This window comes from Trematomus bernacchii, unplaced genomic scaffold (assembly GCF_902827165.1).
Source record: "Trematomus bernacchii unplaced genomic scaffold, fTreBer1.1, whole genome shotgun sequence".
Taxonomy (NCBI): domain Eukaryota; kingdom Metazoa; phylum Chordata; class Actinopteri; order Perciformes; family Nototheniidae; genus Trematomus; species Trematomus bernacchii.
The window spans coordinates 829,539-845,994 of record NW_022987513.1 but is presented as its reverse complement, the minus strand read 5'-3'; the positions used below and the strand labels follow the sequence as shown (position 1 = coordinate 845,994).

General features: G+C 39.6%; 1 protein-coding gene across 1 annotated transcript; it reads left to right on the top strand.

Moving 5' to 3' along the window:
* Positions 1–1,673: 1,673 nt before the first annotated feature.
* acer3 (alkaline ceramidase 3) lies at positions 1,674–15,753 on the top strand. The gene is given in 12 exon segments (XM_034114127.1): positions 1,674–2,401; positions 6,329–6,439; positions 6,621–6,673; positions 6,870–6,922; positions 7,735–7,816; positions 7,923–7,958; positions 12,520–12,578; positions 12,702–12,803; positions 13,144–13,162; positions 13,164–13,249; positions 13,328–13,373; positions 13,473–15,753. Coding segments are annotated over 12 exon segments (804 nt in total). The 5' UTR covers positions 1,674–2,298; the 3' UTR covers positions 13,527–15,753.
* The last annotated feature ends 703 nt before the right edge of the window (positions 15,754–16,456 follow it).

Genomic DNA, 16,456 nt, shown 5'->3' with positions numbered 1-16,456 from the left:
TTGTCGAAGGAACCGGACGTGGTAAAAATGCTAACTTACTTCCGGGTTTTAGGACTGCGGTTCTCTCATAATGAGGCCCCGCCTCCCACGCTGTATCCAGTTCTTATTATACATCCATGGGTGCGCCGTGTGTTTGTTTTACAAAAAATGGCGAAGCAATTTAAGTTGTTTGACAGTGGGGTAAAAAGTTCGGCCAACCAGTCAACATCTCAAACGAATGTTCAAAGTGATTCAACTGATAGAGCGCAAGGTGAACCCGAACGAAAAGCAAAGAGGAAATGGGTAAAGTGTTGGGAGGCGAAACATTCTGCTCCGTTGTCCATCCACCTCCGGTAAAAGTTCCTTCAAAATAAGAGTCCCGATCTTATTACTACCAAAATAAAAGTGCAAAACGAAACTTTACCATAGAAAATATTGGCATAAAAATATAATCACTTTTATAAAAAGGTAACACATTTTAAATATAGTCAGACATATTAAAGGTAATTTACAGCATTAATAATTAATATCTAATTCTTAACTGTGAATGGTTTTCATTTATTTAACATTAGAAATGTATTAGTCTGGCCAATCCAAGACTTCAATGCTGAAGGGCCAATGGATCTATGGTGGGGATCAGCACAAAGGTCAAGAAAACTCACAGTGGCGGCTCCAGAGTATTTTTGTTGGGTAATCTATGGTAGGGCTAACCCATACAGTGGTGGGGCTCAAGTCAGTATTAGCAATGTAATTACATACACGCTATATCGCCCCCCTTGACAGTGAAACGCCACGCGTGAGGTTTAGATTATTTCCCTGTCTCAATCCAAATTGAACTGTATGAAATAAAAAGGCACATTTGTCTTGTAGTAAATAAAAAGGCACATTTGTCTTGTAGTAAATAAAAAGGGCGACCTGGAGCCAATCCTGCAATTTCCCCACAGGTGAAAGAGTTGACATGCTGAAAACCCAACCCCTGCAGGGGGGTCTGGGGGGGGATTCTCCCCCAGGAGATTTTTTAAAATACTAACATAAAATACACATTCTGGTACTCTCTTGAGAAGAAAAATAAATAAATCTATTACTACATATTTAAAAAAATGAATGCCATTTTTGTTTTTTGTTACTTTGTTCTGAAAGCTGAACCTGCTGCTCCTCACAGAGAGAAGAGGGAAGAGGCTGTGTGAATTACTTTACATTGTGGAAAAGGGTGGATAGCCCCCATTGTTCTGTGTGTCAAAATGAAAGACAGCCCACACACCTATCAATCATCAAACCGTGGGGTCTTATTTCATTACGTGTTGATTTCTATCAACACGTAATGTTGTATCGATGTAGCCTATATAGAGATGTACTACAGCAAAAGTATTCTCCGTCGGGACTTCCTGCAACAACACCACGCCGTTATCGTGATTCTGATTGGCCAGAAGACATTATCAAAGATGTTTCATTGAGAAGACGATCACTACGTGACAAAAGTTTTCAAAACCGTTTCTAGTCTTCGTTATTTCCAGACAAGTGGCTACTGAAATCAATCTTACTAACTGCTGTCTGTGCAATTTACTCCTCGCGAGTTGGCGGACTTTATTTAGCTTACTTTAACATCATTTTTCATGGTGGGGCTAAGCCATTTCTTGGTATGGCTGTAGCCTACCCCAGCCCCTGGCGCAGTCACTGCTCAATTCATTTGTGAGGGATCTGTGAAGAACATGACAACAGCTGCACTACTGGTATTTTGTATAGGCCTACCAGCAATTGAGGGTGGACAAGTTTACTACCACTTAAGTTTCAAATAATTGCACCAATTCGGTGGAATGGCCCATATACTGTAGGCCTATTGTATAATTCTCCAAGTAGGCCCTTAAGTCCAGTAGTTTGATTTTTAGAAATGCATTATGGTAAAAGTTTGACTAAAGCTGTTTAATAAATGTAGTAAAATGACATTAGGCCTATTCCCTTTTAAATGTAGTGGAGTAAAAGTATTAGCATTCAATGGAAATACTAAAGTACGTCGAAATGTGTTCTTGAGTAGTACAGTAGCCTACTTCAGTGAATGTACTTTGTTACTTAAGTTTCCCGTACTGCATTTAAACAGAGGTAATCAACATTTCCGGGGTCACAATAATAGGACTCTATGAGCTGGCAGATACTACACAGGCAGTAGGTGACGATGTAAAGGCTGCCTCTGCTGTTATCTGGAACACGCTGCTGGACTGTTATCTGCCATCCATCGCCGTGCCGGGGCAGGGTGGCTGTGCTCCGGCTGTGATGACACCACAGATCCGTTAGCAGCGCACTGCAGCCTCCTCCTCTTCCATCATGGCTCCCTCCGCAGACAGGCACGGATACTGGGGGCAGCCGACCTCAACGCTGGACTGGTGCGAAGAAAATTATGTCGCTACCTTTTACATTGCGGAATTCTGTAAGTAAAAAGAAATGCGTCATATTACTGAAATTGGTGATTGTTAGGGTTCGTTTAAAGAGTCTTTGGTGAAGGACGGCCATCATGTGTGGTGTACGTACAGTCTCCCCTCGATAACGTAAACAAGAAGCGGGAGCAGCGGCTGGTGTTATGGTGTAAGCTCGGCGGATATTAGTTTAAGCTAAATGTTAGCTAGCTCTTATGGCATTATAAAACTTAATGAGGAAAAATCAAAGCTTTCAGTCGCCGATATACAGTCCAACTGTTCTGAGTGGAGCTGTTTGGCACAGCTTTTACTGCATGTGAGTGTTCAAGCAAACGGTATGACACCAGACACCACAGTTTCACTATATTCCACGCTTGGAGTGATTTGTAGTATTTCAGTCCACTATTGAGCGTGCTCTTGAACGTTTCCCTTTACAGTGCATTCACAATGCAACAAATGAAACGTGATAACATATTCCCTCAATGCTATCAGGGCTTAAACTGGTTCTGCAGGATCCGTTATCTGAGATTTAAACGTTGTTAGTGTAATACTGTTAAAAAAAACACCATGTCAGCTGGACTTTTGACACATAGATTTTTCTAGCATGATTTCTTTCAAAAGCATTAACCAAACTACATTGGACAAATACTCCTACTGAAACATATACTCTCTATTGTGCAGACAATTTCTAGTCTTGGAAGTGAACTAGGCATTCCTATTATTCTCTTTTGTGATCCCTTTTTACTGTGTGTTAGGGACCTTCCAGTTATTATGATCTTATTATCAATGAGGTTAAAGGTACTAGCCTACTGATGCAGCAGATAGTCCAAGGTAAACTGAAGCAAAGTGGGTCAGAGTTGAGTCATATCATTGAATGCCTCATCTTCAGTGTAGTTGTCCACAGTCAGCAAGAGACCTTCGTTTGTAGACACTTCATTTATTACAAGTGCTACTTGGAGGCACTAGTCTGGTAGTAGAGTAGCCTTACAGCATTCAGTATACTTTATAAATTAATATCATTGAAAGATTTTTTAACATTGGCGCTGATGTAAATGTCACATGTTAAGGATACTGACAGTTGAAGATTTTGTTTGCACTAAAGACACGCTGCCTCGCTAGATAGTTGTTCCCGTCGCTAGGTATTGTTTGGCATTTAAACGTTGATTCAGGTTACAAAGAAAAAACATTGAAACAATAGGGCATGGTGACGGGAGAAAGAGACAGGGGGAGGCAGAAAAGAGTCTCTCAGCATTATCAGATGTTTGTAGTTTTCATTGGAATAAGAAAAAGAAAACATTCACATGCTGTAGTATTCTTGGCATGTTTTCATTAAAGGTGGGGTAGGTAAGTTTGAGAAACCGGCTCGAGATACACTTTTTGTTATATTCCATGGAATGCTCTTAACATCCCGATAGCAATGAATATCTTAAGTGCTTTGCCAAAAATCCATAAAAAATTTCATCTGTGGAAGCCGTAGTACTGTAAAAAGCACGACCAATCATTTTAGCCGGCTCGGCTAAAATAACTGGATGGCCTACCTGCCTGTCAGCCTTCCATCTGTGCACAAACTTATCTCGTGCCCTCATTGGTCATGTGCGCGTTCGTGTGTGTTGGAGGAGGGGCTCTGTAAGGAAGTGGCAGATTTTTTCCGGCTGTGTATTTTCAAATTCTAGCGCACTCTAGCTGGTTTCTCCAAAATTACCTACCCCACCTTTAACTATCAGTAAACAAAGTCCACACATTTTTTAACAGCCCCTCCAAGGTCTCAGCCTTTATCAGACACCTGCAGACTAAGCAAAAAGTGTCAAAATACCAGGACATTCAGTATTAGTTTTCAAATGACTTTATGTCCTGGTAGGCCTGATTGTTTTACACACCTTAGTTTATATATCGCCACACCCAATAGAGCAACGTCAGGATCAATGTTGACCATTTGTTTTATCAGGTTCTCTGTGGGCCTGATAAGTACTCATAGTTTAGTAAAAACACAGCAAGGGCCTGGCGTGATGAGATTTGCTCACACAATCACAGTACAGTTTCCAACAACATCCTTAAAGCCTTTTTCACTTCCCGCCCCAGGTTTATCAGCTGTATAATAAGCTGATAAACCTGTCACACTCGGACACAAATGGGCCTAATTAATACTCTGTTCAACAATGCAATACACAGAGTGCATACACATTGTAAAACAATAAGAGACACAACTAACAATTGTTGATTAATGATTTATATGCCAATTGTTTTCACCCTTATTTATTTATTGCTAAGTCTGTAAAACTTGAAGCAAATTCAACAAGGAAAAATCACAATGTCCGAGAGCCCAAGGTTACATCATCAAATGTTTTCCAACCCAATGTCCCAGTCCACCAATAATATTCATCCATCTATCCGGAGAGGCAGGGTAAACATTGAATCCCAGGGCTGAAACACACCGACAGTCATTCAATTCCAAATTAAAATCTACTGTAAGAGCACCAAGAGAAAACCCACACCCCTCTCATAGAAAGGCCAAAGCGCATTGGTGAGTTACCACCCAGAACCTTCTTTCTTTGAGGCTGTAAGACTCAAACTCACAATTTAAAAAAGAACATGTTAATTACGGTGGGAGTCAGTGTGGGTATAAATATAAAACAGTGAATGACGAATAATAGAAAACAAGGAAAAACCAGCCGAAGGAGTAGGGCTAAATATAGCACATACTGTATGGGCGATAACAGAACATGCCAACTCCCCAAAACTATTTAATGTACTTAGGCCATGAAAAATAGCAATTTAAGATTTGTGAAACGCTTTCTATGTCAACCAATAGCTAGGGTTTGAATGATGGGGGTTATATTAAATCATGAAGACCTGTGCTCACCTATACAAACCTCAAAAATCAACTATTGTAAGTAATGATACACCTGTTGTAAAATGGGCCGTTAAAAATAACAAAGAGGCTGTTAGTCGATACTGATGATTTGTTTTTCATTTATTTTGTTGTTATTGTTATTTCTATTTATGTTTTGACAGCGAACAATATATACAACCTTTATTATAACTTTCTTTTGTATGTAAAAGATTATATTTGTTTTAAATAACTCCAAATAACTTTTATTATTGATATGGTCTGTGATGTTTTTATTTAATAGTTACATTATTTAATATACTTTTACTTAATTGTTCTGCTATTAAGCACTTTGTAACATCTGTTTAAAAAAATTGCCTATCATTTTAATTGTTTACATGACTAATTACTTAAAGGGGACCTATCATGCAAAATGCACTTTTGTACGTCTTTTATACATGAATATGTGTCCCCGGTGTTCCAGGGAACTCACCAAGAGTCAGAAAACACAACCCTCTCTATTTTCCTCCATACCCAAATCTCTATAAAAGGGGCTGCAACGGATCTGATAAAAACTGATCCAGATTTGAACACTGTCCTGACGTCAGGACAGTGGCGCTACGGCTATTGGGCCAACTCCACCAATCAGGGGGAGACAGCCACGGCCATTGCCGTTCGAAAGCGCTGGAGACGCTGTAGTACATATGCCAGGCCTGTAGGTGGTGCTGTTCTCACAGAATCAGCCCTTGCAAAAACAGGGATAAAAAAGTGCAAATTGAGCGAAATGAGGCATGGCTAAAATGCATGATCTGTTTGGTATTTTGAAAAAAAAAAAGTATAAATATGCCTTATATAGGTATGGTCCTACACTATATTATTCAAATATAGCATGATAGGTCCACTTTAAACAATGCAAACCTAAATAATACAAAATGCAACAGCAATCGTAGTTGCAGTTTGCAAACTTGTTACACTACATGTAACCCAGCCTGTCTCCCTCTCAGGTCCCTCATGTCACCCAATCACCCATCAGAGGTCATTCAGAGGTATTCAAATGTCGTATACAGGGTTGTGTCGCCTGGATCTAACTTGTCTCTGGTGTCTTGTTGAACAGGGAACACTGTCAGCAACCTGATTATGATCCTTCCTCCCATTTACGGGGCCATCCAGACGTTTCGAGACGGCCTCGAATTTCGCTACGTCTGCTCTTTCCTCGGACTGGCAGGTAAGTCTGTTGAAACCACAAATTACCCGGCTCTGCATTAGCAAACACACCTCTTGTTTACATATCGTAGCTATTGAGAACAGACTGTCCGGGTGTTCTTCTGATCTCATTAATCACATTGTTTAAGAATGTCCTGACTTTCAGTTTTAATGTTTTATGGGGTTGTCTGTCCATTGTCCAGCTGTTGGCGTTGGTTCCTGGTGCTTCCACATGACGCTGCTATATGAGATGCAGGTGGGCTACAGTAAAACATTAAATTGTTAATATATCAGCAAAAGTACATACAATTATCTCAATTTGATGAACATGCATGAATCAGACTCACAATGAAATGGAAATATTTGCTGCCTATTGCAATGTCTTAATGAAAGACTGCAATCTTATAAATGTACTGATACAGTATGTGTTTTCTTTGTGTTCTGATTTGCAGTTACTGGATGAGTTGCCAATGATCTACAGTACATGCGTCTTTATCTACTGCCTGTAAGTGGCTCAACCTTTTAGATGAATTGCTGTTTAATTACTAACGACGTTGACTGAGAAAATATTTGTTGTGATTGTAAAGTGAACTAGTGAATCACTCATCCATCACTTGATCCACTACAAGAAAGTACAGGGTGTCTTTTTCAAGTGACTGTGAAGCATTCTATATGGTAAAGGACACATGATTCTTAACTGATTCTAGATCTATGTTGATTGATTAAACGGAAGGAGATAGTCAGACATCCAGAGGGGGAGTCCTACCTGGACAATGGAAGCTGCACCCAGAGAATGTAGAGGATTGCCTACCGCTGTAGCAAAGCTAAACATTTTCTCCAGGGCAACTCACCTTGCCCTCCTTTAACAGCAGATAGTCTACTCTATTTTCTGTCATAGACTGAAAATCCCCCTTTTTTAACTGTGTGCCTTCAAAATCTAAAAATAGTGCGAAGGATTTGGACACCGGCCTTGAATCCTTTCAGCCAATGTGTTGCTGTTAGATAACAGGCTGGATGGCGTTGGCGGCTGCGTCTCTTTTGGAGATATCAGGCACTGCGATTATTGTTGATTTCAATGGATGCTGCCGTTCAGCTTTCTTTTTCTGTGTGCTGATCTGCCAGAGCAGATGATTCATTTCACTGAAGTTGGGACTTCATGTGGCAAATCAATTGATCAATTCATTGATTGTAGGGTGTGGAGATATTCTCTCCACTTAGAAAAATGTGTTACACATGCATCCTTTCATTGTATCTTTTTTTTCCTTTATTGTTCCTAAAACTGAACATGTAAAATAAACACCTTTTTCTTTTTTTTAGATACGAGTGTTTCAAACAAGAAAACACCATCAGTTTATTCCCCATAGCATTGTTAATAATCTTCAGTGTCTCAGTCACATTGGTGAGTATCCACTTTCACTTTTACACTGATTAAGTTTGAACCATAACATACATAAAACACAATATCCATCATTTATTTTGAGTATTTCCTGTATTTCCTCCTGCAGGTGTACTTACAGTGGAAGGAGCCAGTCTTTCACCAGGTAAGGTTTTACTTTGTTTCTTGCTCAACTGTATCAGATCTCTCATTGTTTGCTGTTTGGGTGCAGCGAGCCTGAAGTCAAGTCAACCTTAAGTAAACATTGGGCTTGCCAACTCAGCACAAAAACACTTAGTGCATGTTGGACGTTAAACACAAAGTAGTATTTCATACCAAAGACATTATGCAAAACGATTCAAAATACAACATACAGGATTTTAAATGGAGTTTGCACCTAAAACTCAAATATATATTTTAAAGTTTTAACACTTTTTACACTTTTCTTTGTCTTCTTACACTTAAAAATAAAAAAACATCTAATACTCCATGGTTGGGAGCAGAGTTGGGTGTAACATATATATTATTATTACAGTAACGCGTTACAAAGTAACGCGTTACTGTAATAATATTACTTTTGTCGGTAACGGAGTAGTGTAACGCGTTACTTTTATAATTCAGTAATCACACTACAGTTACTAACATTGCCCCGACACGCGTTACTTCGTTACTTTTATAAAATCAGTCATAATCACACTGACAGACAAGAGGGGTTTCCGCTGCAGGTTTATATGTACGTAATCTGCGCGACTTGCGCGTCCACATCTCCACGTGCAGTGCTGCATAAACATGGCTGAGTCAGCGATAACTTTCGAGGGGTGGAGGTATGCCCATTATTTTGAGTTCGTCCGAAGAATAGACAGGAATGTGACGGTGAGGTGCAAACTGTGTCCAGGCCAGAAGCTGTTATCCACTGCTGTAAACACCACGTCAAACCTCAACAAACACCTGCAAAGAACACATGCTAAGGTGAAGCTAATAGCTAAGGACCCCCGAACCCAGAGTGAGGATGTTGTGAGTGCGCCGCCGCCGACTCCGAAGCAGCACAAATTAGAATTTGGAGGACCGGTAACCAAAGCAGAGATGGACAGGCTTGTAGCATCCTTCATAGTAGAGGAAATGTTGCCCATTTGCACAGTGGAATCACCATCGCATCGTTCAGAGATATACTGCGCAAAATACAGATAGCAGGAGACAGAGGACAGCCATGGTCAGAGCTATCTGGATCAGTCTTATGCGACAATGGAAACTGAACTAAAGAGAACATTTGAAACTTTAGCAGTCTGCGTGATCTGCCTGTAGGGAGGGGCGGGCCGGCCCTGCGAGTAAAGTAACGAGTAAAGTAACGAGTTACTTTATGTAGAGAGTAACGAAGTAGTGTAATATATTACTTTTTTTTTAAAGTAATATGTAATATATTTTTTTAGTAACGACCCCATCTCTGGTTGGGAGTGTACCTAGGCCCAGCAGAAACCCTGTATTTATCTTTTTACAGTTAAGGTGTAGCTATTAACCCAAATACAATGCCCTAAACTCAACACACAGCCATGTCTGTTAAAGGACAATGTGACAGAGCAGCCTTTGTTTACTAATCACACTGCTTTATGGTGGTTTAGAGCCCGACTGATAATGGGGACTTTAGCTTCCTACTTCCTTTAAATATAAATTGTGCTGACTGCATGTACTTATTTTGGAATGGTTTCCTCATGTATGTGGATATGTGTCAAAAAAATCAATAGCTCCAATAAGGGCTCTGACTGATGACTGGCTGTATATGCTCATTACACTCAAGGAAACAAAACTGTTTGGCTGAACCACATTTGAGAGACAACAATGCTTGTATAGAGAGGTGCAGCATTGAGTCCTCAAATTTGGAAAATGGGTTAGTACTTTTCCACATCCGGTTCCCTCGTCTCGAAGTTAACGGTTTTTGAGAGTGTTTTTGGTTAGACCTGTGGTTAACACAAGCTTAAGAGATTCTCATCTTTTATTCTACAACATACGATATGTCAGTAAAGACTCCACTGGTGAACATCTAAACTGTCCTGTGTTAAAAAACGGCGGTTGCTAACAAGTGGCTAAATGAGACTACTAAAGTCATCACAGCGAATATCAGCCGCTTTTAGCTTGGTGGTGGTGACGTAAAGTCATGTGACCGTAATGTAGTTAGTTTAAAGCCTAACGTTATCTTTTTACATCAATGGAAAACTATTTTTTAAGGGAGCCCTTGTGATGCTTACCACCGTGTCGGCCTACAGAAATACATCATTACTGCAGCACTCTATCAGAAAGGGTTATGCTAGAGGACTGTGTTAAAAGTTTATGTTATCAATAATATCAATGTACATTGGCTGCCTGGAATTCAGCAATGGGTTCCCACCAGAGCTCAGTCATATAAAATGTGTCACGATCTGTCTATGTTTTATTTTGTCCTGTCTAGATCTGTCTTTGTTTTCCTGTTTTAGTTTGAAAAGTGTTCACCCCCCCCCCCCCCCCCGTCTTGTCTGTTGCTTCCTGTCTCTGTGTTCCCTCCTGCCTGATTACCCGATTGTGTTCACCTTGTACCCCTGTGTTTTCTCCTCCCTCCTCACCTGTGTCTTGTTTGTTTGATTAGTCCTGTGTGCATTTAGGTTCTGCTTTTTCTGTTAGTCTTTGTAAGATTCTTGACGTTGTTGGATGGATTTTGGTTCGTACGAGTTTGTGTTTTGCCTTGCTTTACTTTGTTGGCCTGGCCTTTCCATAAATAAAGGAGTTTGATTCAACCAATGGGTTGCTGCATTTGGGTCCTATATATTAGTGATGGCAAAATGAAGCTTTGAATGAAGCATCGAACCACTTGGACAATTGTGTCGGAAATAGGTTCATTTCCCGAAGCTTCAGTTACAGCGACCTCTCCTGGCGAAGTGCAAGGCTGCAGTGGGTTTAACGTATCTTTGCCTTGAAAAATATTCGATGCACACACACACTAAGACTAAATATCATGTTCTATTTGCAATTAAAGATTGATAATTGTGTGTATTGGGTTATTGAGAAGAGACTAGAGAGTGCTGGAAAAAATTTAGGGCGGAGAGGGCCTTTTATCAGTTATTAAAGTATTAAAGTTGAAAAGCAATGATTAAAAGTTCACCCATTCCGGGCTTTGAACCAGCTGCGCGGAGGACATCACCGTATTCGGGCCACTGGCTCTATCCACTGGGCTATCTATTCCTTAAACTATTGAACTGTTTTTATATTAGTCATAATTGTCTTTTTGTTCACAAGTTCTCCACATTTCGAAGTGTTCCCGAGCCAGAACGACCTATCTTTCTTCCTGGCTTGCTCTATAATGATCCAATTCAAATGCAATACCAACAACAACTCAACAGCAACAACGCAAACTACGACAACAACCCACACATTGCGCATTGTTTAGAGCGGTTATAAAGTGTTGAAGCGCTCAAATTCGAAACTGTTTTCAACCTGTCACCTGTCAGAATAGAGACGAGGCAGTGCATTGAATCGGCTGATTGGACGGCGAACCAGTGAGTTGATTCATTCAAGAAATGAAGCAGTTACTGGTTCGGACGTCCCATGTCACGTGATTTGAAGCAAGCTTCGAATCACTGCTTCTATGGAATAGGAAGTCCAGGGTTGAAGCTCCGTTCGAAGCTTCAGTGTCAAACTGCCATCACTACTATATATACCTCGCCGTCCAGTAGTGATGGCGAGATGAAGCCTTATAAAGCTTTGAAGCTTTCCAGCCAATTGGTTCGCAAAATTGGTTCATCTCATGAGGCTTCATCATGGGCTTCATCTGAACACAAACCCCCCTGTTGGTCAAAGTGTATAAAACAGGCAGATTTGACATCTCAATAGTGTGCTCTATCTCATACCGAGTTCCCAATGAGTAAAGCCTTAGAATAACTCTAAACAACGAACATAAAATCATATTTTCATGTTAACAATATTGTTTTTATTCCAGTTTAATGATTGTGATTGAAAAGCCTAAGGAGGCTGGTAAACATTGCAAAGAGGGATTTGTATTCCTTAATAATATTCGTAAACTTAACCATGTTGTAGCCTGAGAAAGGCTAAACCATATCAAAGAATACATTTATTAACTACATTATCACATTTAGCTGTAGCTTTTATAAACAAAATCAAGATGTATTGACCAGTCGTTGAACCAGGGACCCTAAGGTTGATAGTCAACTGCTTTCCAGCTGAGCCACAGCACACGCACTGAATCTACCTGAACACACTGGATACTATTTATTCCTGTATTTATTCATATTTCTATTCCTACATTTATTTATGCTTTTATTTATTTATACTTATGACATGTTCCGACCTTTATATAAGTGAGGGTCTGAGCTCTCTTAATTCCATCGTGTCACCGGGCCCGGGTACAGGAAGGGTAATATCGTTCTTATTATACATCCATGGATATTATGACCGTTGTGGTTCAACCGATCTAAAGCACTTTCTGAAGCAGTCACGTGGTATTGAGGGGCAGCGAGGCTTCGTTTGTCATCGGTGACGTCACTGGCCCAAAACGATACAAGCCTCGATACAAGCTTCACAAAAAGCTTCGGGGATTACTCGACACACGCTCCGAAGCCTCGGCGCAATACGTAACATCACTACCGTCCAGCCGTAACAAAATGTATGAATAGTTGGGAGACAGAATGTTCATTTGACGTTGCCATGTTTCAAGGCCAAACATAATAAAATGTGTCTTTTTCCAGGTCATGTATGGAGCTCTAGTAGCTTGCCTAGTGATGCGATCTATCTTCATTGTTACATGGTATGTTTTTCAAGAGCGTTCATTGTTAAACATTTATATATCAAAGGAATTATTGTTCATCAATCTTCTGTGTAAGAAATAACTTGCTAATGGGTTTCTTTGTGGTTTCTGTTTCAATGTTAGGGTGTACCCATGGCTCAGACCGCTGTGTTACACCTCCTTAGGAGTCTTTTTGTTAGGGTTCCTACTGTGGAACATCGACAATATCTTCTGCAACACATTAAGGTGAGTATTAGACGTGGAACAATAGTAAGGTTCCTCTTATTATTGAAGCATTTGCTTATTTTTTGGAATTCGGACAGCAGTTTTAATAATACTGGTTGCAAATGTTTACATAAACAGTCCGTTACATTAATCAAGGACAGGAATATCTCTCAGATTATTTACTGTGAAATAAGAATCTTAAATTTAACTGTATTTTCTTATCCAAAATGCAGAATGGATGTTTAGATTTTGATTGAAGTACAATCAATACAAATACTTTTATAAAGACAATTTATTAAATAGGGATTTAGAAGAATTCCATACAGTTGGAGATACAATTCATGTTTTTCCTGTCTCTCAGAGCCAGTAGAGAGAAACTTCCCCCCCGGTGTTGGAGTAGCAACACAGTTCCATGCCTGGTGGCACATCTTCACTGGCCTTGGATCCTACCTGCACATACTTCTAAGGTAAGCTCCAGCTGTGAGTTTTATTGGAGTGAACTAGTTCATTTATTTATTTAAAATCTAATATTCATCTTCTTTTAGCCTGCAGATCAGGTCAACCTACCTCAAGCACAGACCAAATATAAAGGTAGGTTTAGCCCCAAGCCTTTGTAATTATCATAGCTTTTATTTTATTGCATGATTGTATTAATTCAGTCATTGAATTATTTGTCCTATCTTTGTTCAGTTTGTTTGTGGAGTTTGGCCCACATTACACATTGAACCACAGAAGACGAGCTGAAGTAAAGGGTTAGTGACCAACTGAAGGATGGTGACTGCCATATCCAGACACCATGGGAGCAGGGAGCTGCCAATGCTCACTGCTGGGACCTCCGCCAACAGCTAGGGGGCAGGTGTACCCCAAGGCACTATCCTAGGAACCCTTTGGTTCTGCACTGTGGCAATTTACTAAGATCAGTATAGCACTGAGTCCAGTTTTAAGATTTTGTTTAATCACAAATAGTTATTAGACTAGCGTTTATGTGATCTTATTGAAGTTTTAATGCAAACATGATGTGTAGTCTTCTGAAGTGATACATGTCGAAGGGGACGGGGTGTTATCTTAATTAGGTTTTTGGAAAAATTGAAATTTTTTTTTTGAATCTCCTAAGTCTAAAAATATTCAAATTAGTCCCTATCAATTATTATACCTATAACAGGCTTACCTAGCGTTTGTGCAGTTTTAGAACCAGCTGAGGGTGCTCCACTCACAGTGTTGTCACATCCTTTTTCAAGGCGTATTGCTTTTGGATGTGCTCACTATATTGTATATGGGATAGAAACTGCCTACTAGAATGTGAAAGTAGTAATGTGTTATTGTAATTCAGACCTAAGCCATTTTACAAATGTTCCTATGAAAACATGCCATGACTGGATTGTTAATTTTCTTTTTTTTTCATTGCCAAAGTTGTTCTGGGTTTAAAACAGTCAACCATCATTTGTATTTTACGTCATTAGAATTGTTATTCTGTTAGGGACAGAGCTAAGATTTTTCCATGTACACAAAACAAGTTGAACAACTTTGGACAGCTCAAGTTTCTGTGTCTGGATACACACACGCCGTCTTTAAAGAGATATTGCACACACATTTGTGCTCTTTGCAGGACTAAAATTGTACTGCCACCCCTCAAGTCCATACATTTTGACTTTTGGTGATCAGAATTACATTGACTCTCCCTCAGGGTGTGTTATGTTGAAACCTGTTTGTTTGCCTGTGACCAGAATCTTGCTTATCTGATCAGCCACAAATAATGCAAACATGCAGAAACATCACTGGAGGTCATCAGCTGATGTTTGCAGCTAGCTTGAAGGGAAGATGGAGTTAAATGCTGTAGTTAAAACTCATTTATAAAAGCCAGTCTGTTAATATAATTGTAAATGTTAACGTATAGCCAAATGAACAAGTGAACACATAGAACATGTCTAAATATTTGCATCCCCATAAGCCGTAGGGTTGGGATTCAACACACAGACAGTTATTCCTCCTTTATACCTGTCTTCATGCTAGAACACAGAAATAGTATTTGAGTTTTCTCCCCAATTATTAGAAAAATACTTTATCTAAGTAAGTATCAACCTTCACTCGACACATTGCCCTTTTATCAGACATTGCCAAACATGCCTCTGTGAATGGAGGAGATGCTATCTACCAACTGTAGAATCTGACTTCATGTACTGGATCTGCAGTGTGAAAAGAAGGGCTCTTTATTTAAAATGATTTGCTGCTGATATGAAATGGTAACAATATAACATGGTATTTTTTTTGATATTTGTATTTGTGTCTCCTAAACTGGATTACCTACTCATGCATTCATTTTCCACAACACTGAAAAAACTGAAACATTGACTTTCAATAAGTGTATTATGTCAACGGATTTCACATAACTGTATTGGGTTCAAGTCAGTTTATATTATAGTTATATTAGTTCATACTAGGTTTCAGTTTTTTCAGTGTATGCATACAGTACATGCTATATCACTAAATCTCAAACGCTTGGGTTTAACACTAGTGTGAACCCAGTGTTACAAATATTCATAAGCACAATGTATGAAAGATAAGTATTAACTGTTCAAATGTTGAGTGGAATGTTCATTGTGTGTTATTATCTTGGCATTCCTGCTCATCAGTAGAGCAGTTGTCAAAGAAGGTGCCTTATTGTTACCTTGCAAGTAATCCAAGTTGCCTTGATGTTCGTGATCAAATAACCATTCTACTGTCCCTGTGTTGTGCAGCGTGCCCATATCTCTTTCTAGTGCAAAGTTTGTGCCTGGTTCTTTGGCCTCCCATTCATTTCATGTGTCCAACATTTTGGTTACAGTCTGTTCCAATGATATTAACTGTCTGTAGGTGAATAACGTTCTGTATCTGTTGAGGCCAGAAGAGTAAACTCTGCCACCAGTTATGTTTAACTTTGGTCAGTCTTTATGATAAAAAGACATGCAGACTAAATGTCTACAGAAGAAATTAACTTTGTCTTTTGTCTTTTTGAAACCATACACTGCATTTCACTTCATGTTTATAACATGTTGTTTTTTTGGAAGCACAATTGTGCCCAGACTGGCCACTTATGAAACATGATGTGAATAATTGTAGAGGGCTGCAGTGCCTATGACCATGGAAATAGTAACATTTTACTATTTAATTTCATATGGATGCTAGCAACCCAAAGCATGGCCCAAAATTAAACTTCATGTGGATCAGATTTTTTCTTAACAAAGTAAAACCCTAAAGATTAAAAAAAGGCAGCGACCTACTCCTTTGGGTTGGAGAGAAAAGCTAAGACACTGCAGACCATTGGAAAGTGTACGAACAAAGAGCTTTTAACACTAAAGATCCCATGATAACCTACAAGATCCCAGACAGGACATGGAAAAGAGTTCTGTTCACATGGAACAATGAGAACTATGTAGTCACAGTAGACGGTTACAGCAGACATCTCAAGCTTACCAAACGAATATCACAACAGCCTCTGCTGTGATACAAACCCTGAAAGCATCCTTGGCCAGACATACCAGAGGCTGTTAAGTCTGATAATGGCCCTCAGTATAAATGGAGAGTTTGAAAACATTGCCAGCACACTGGGGTTTACCCATATAACCATCAGTCTGCACTATCCAAAAAGCAATGGTCCCGCTGAGCAGGGCCGCCCCTCCCAACACGCAGTTGACGCA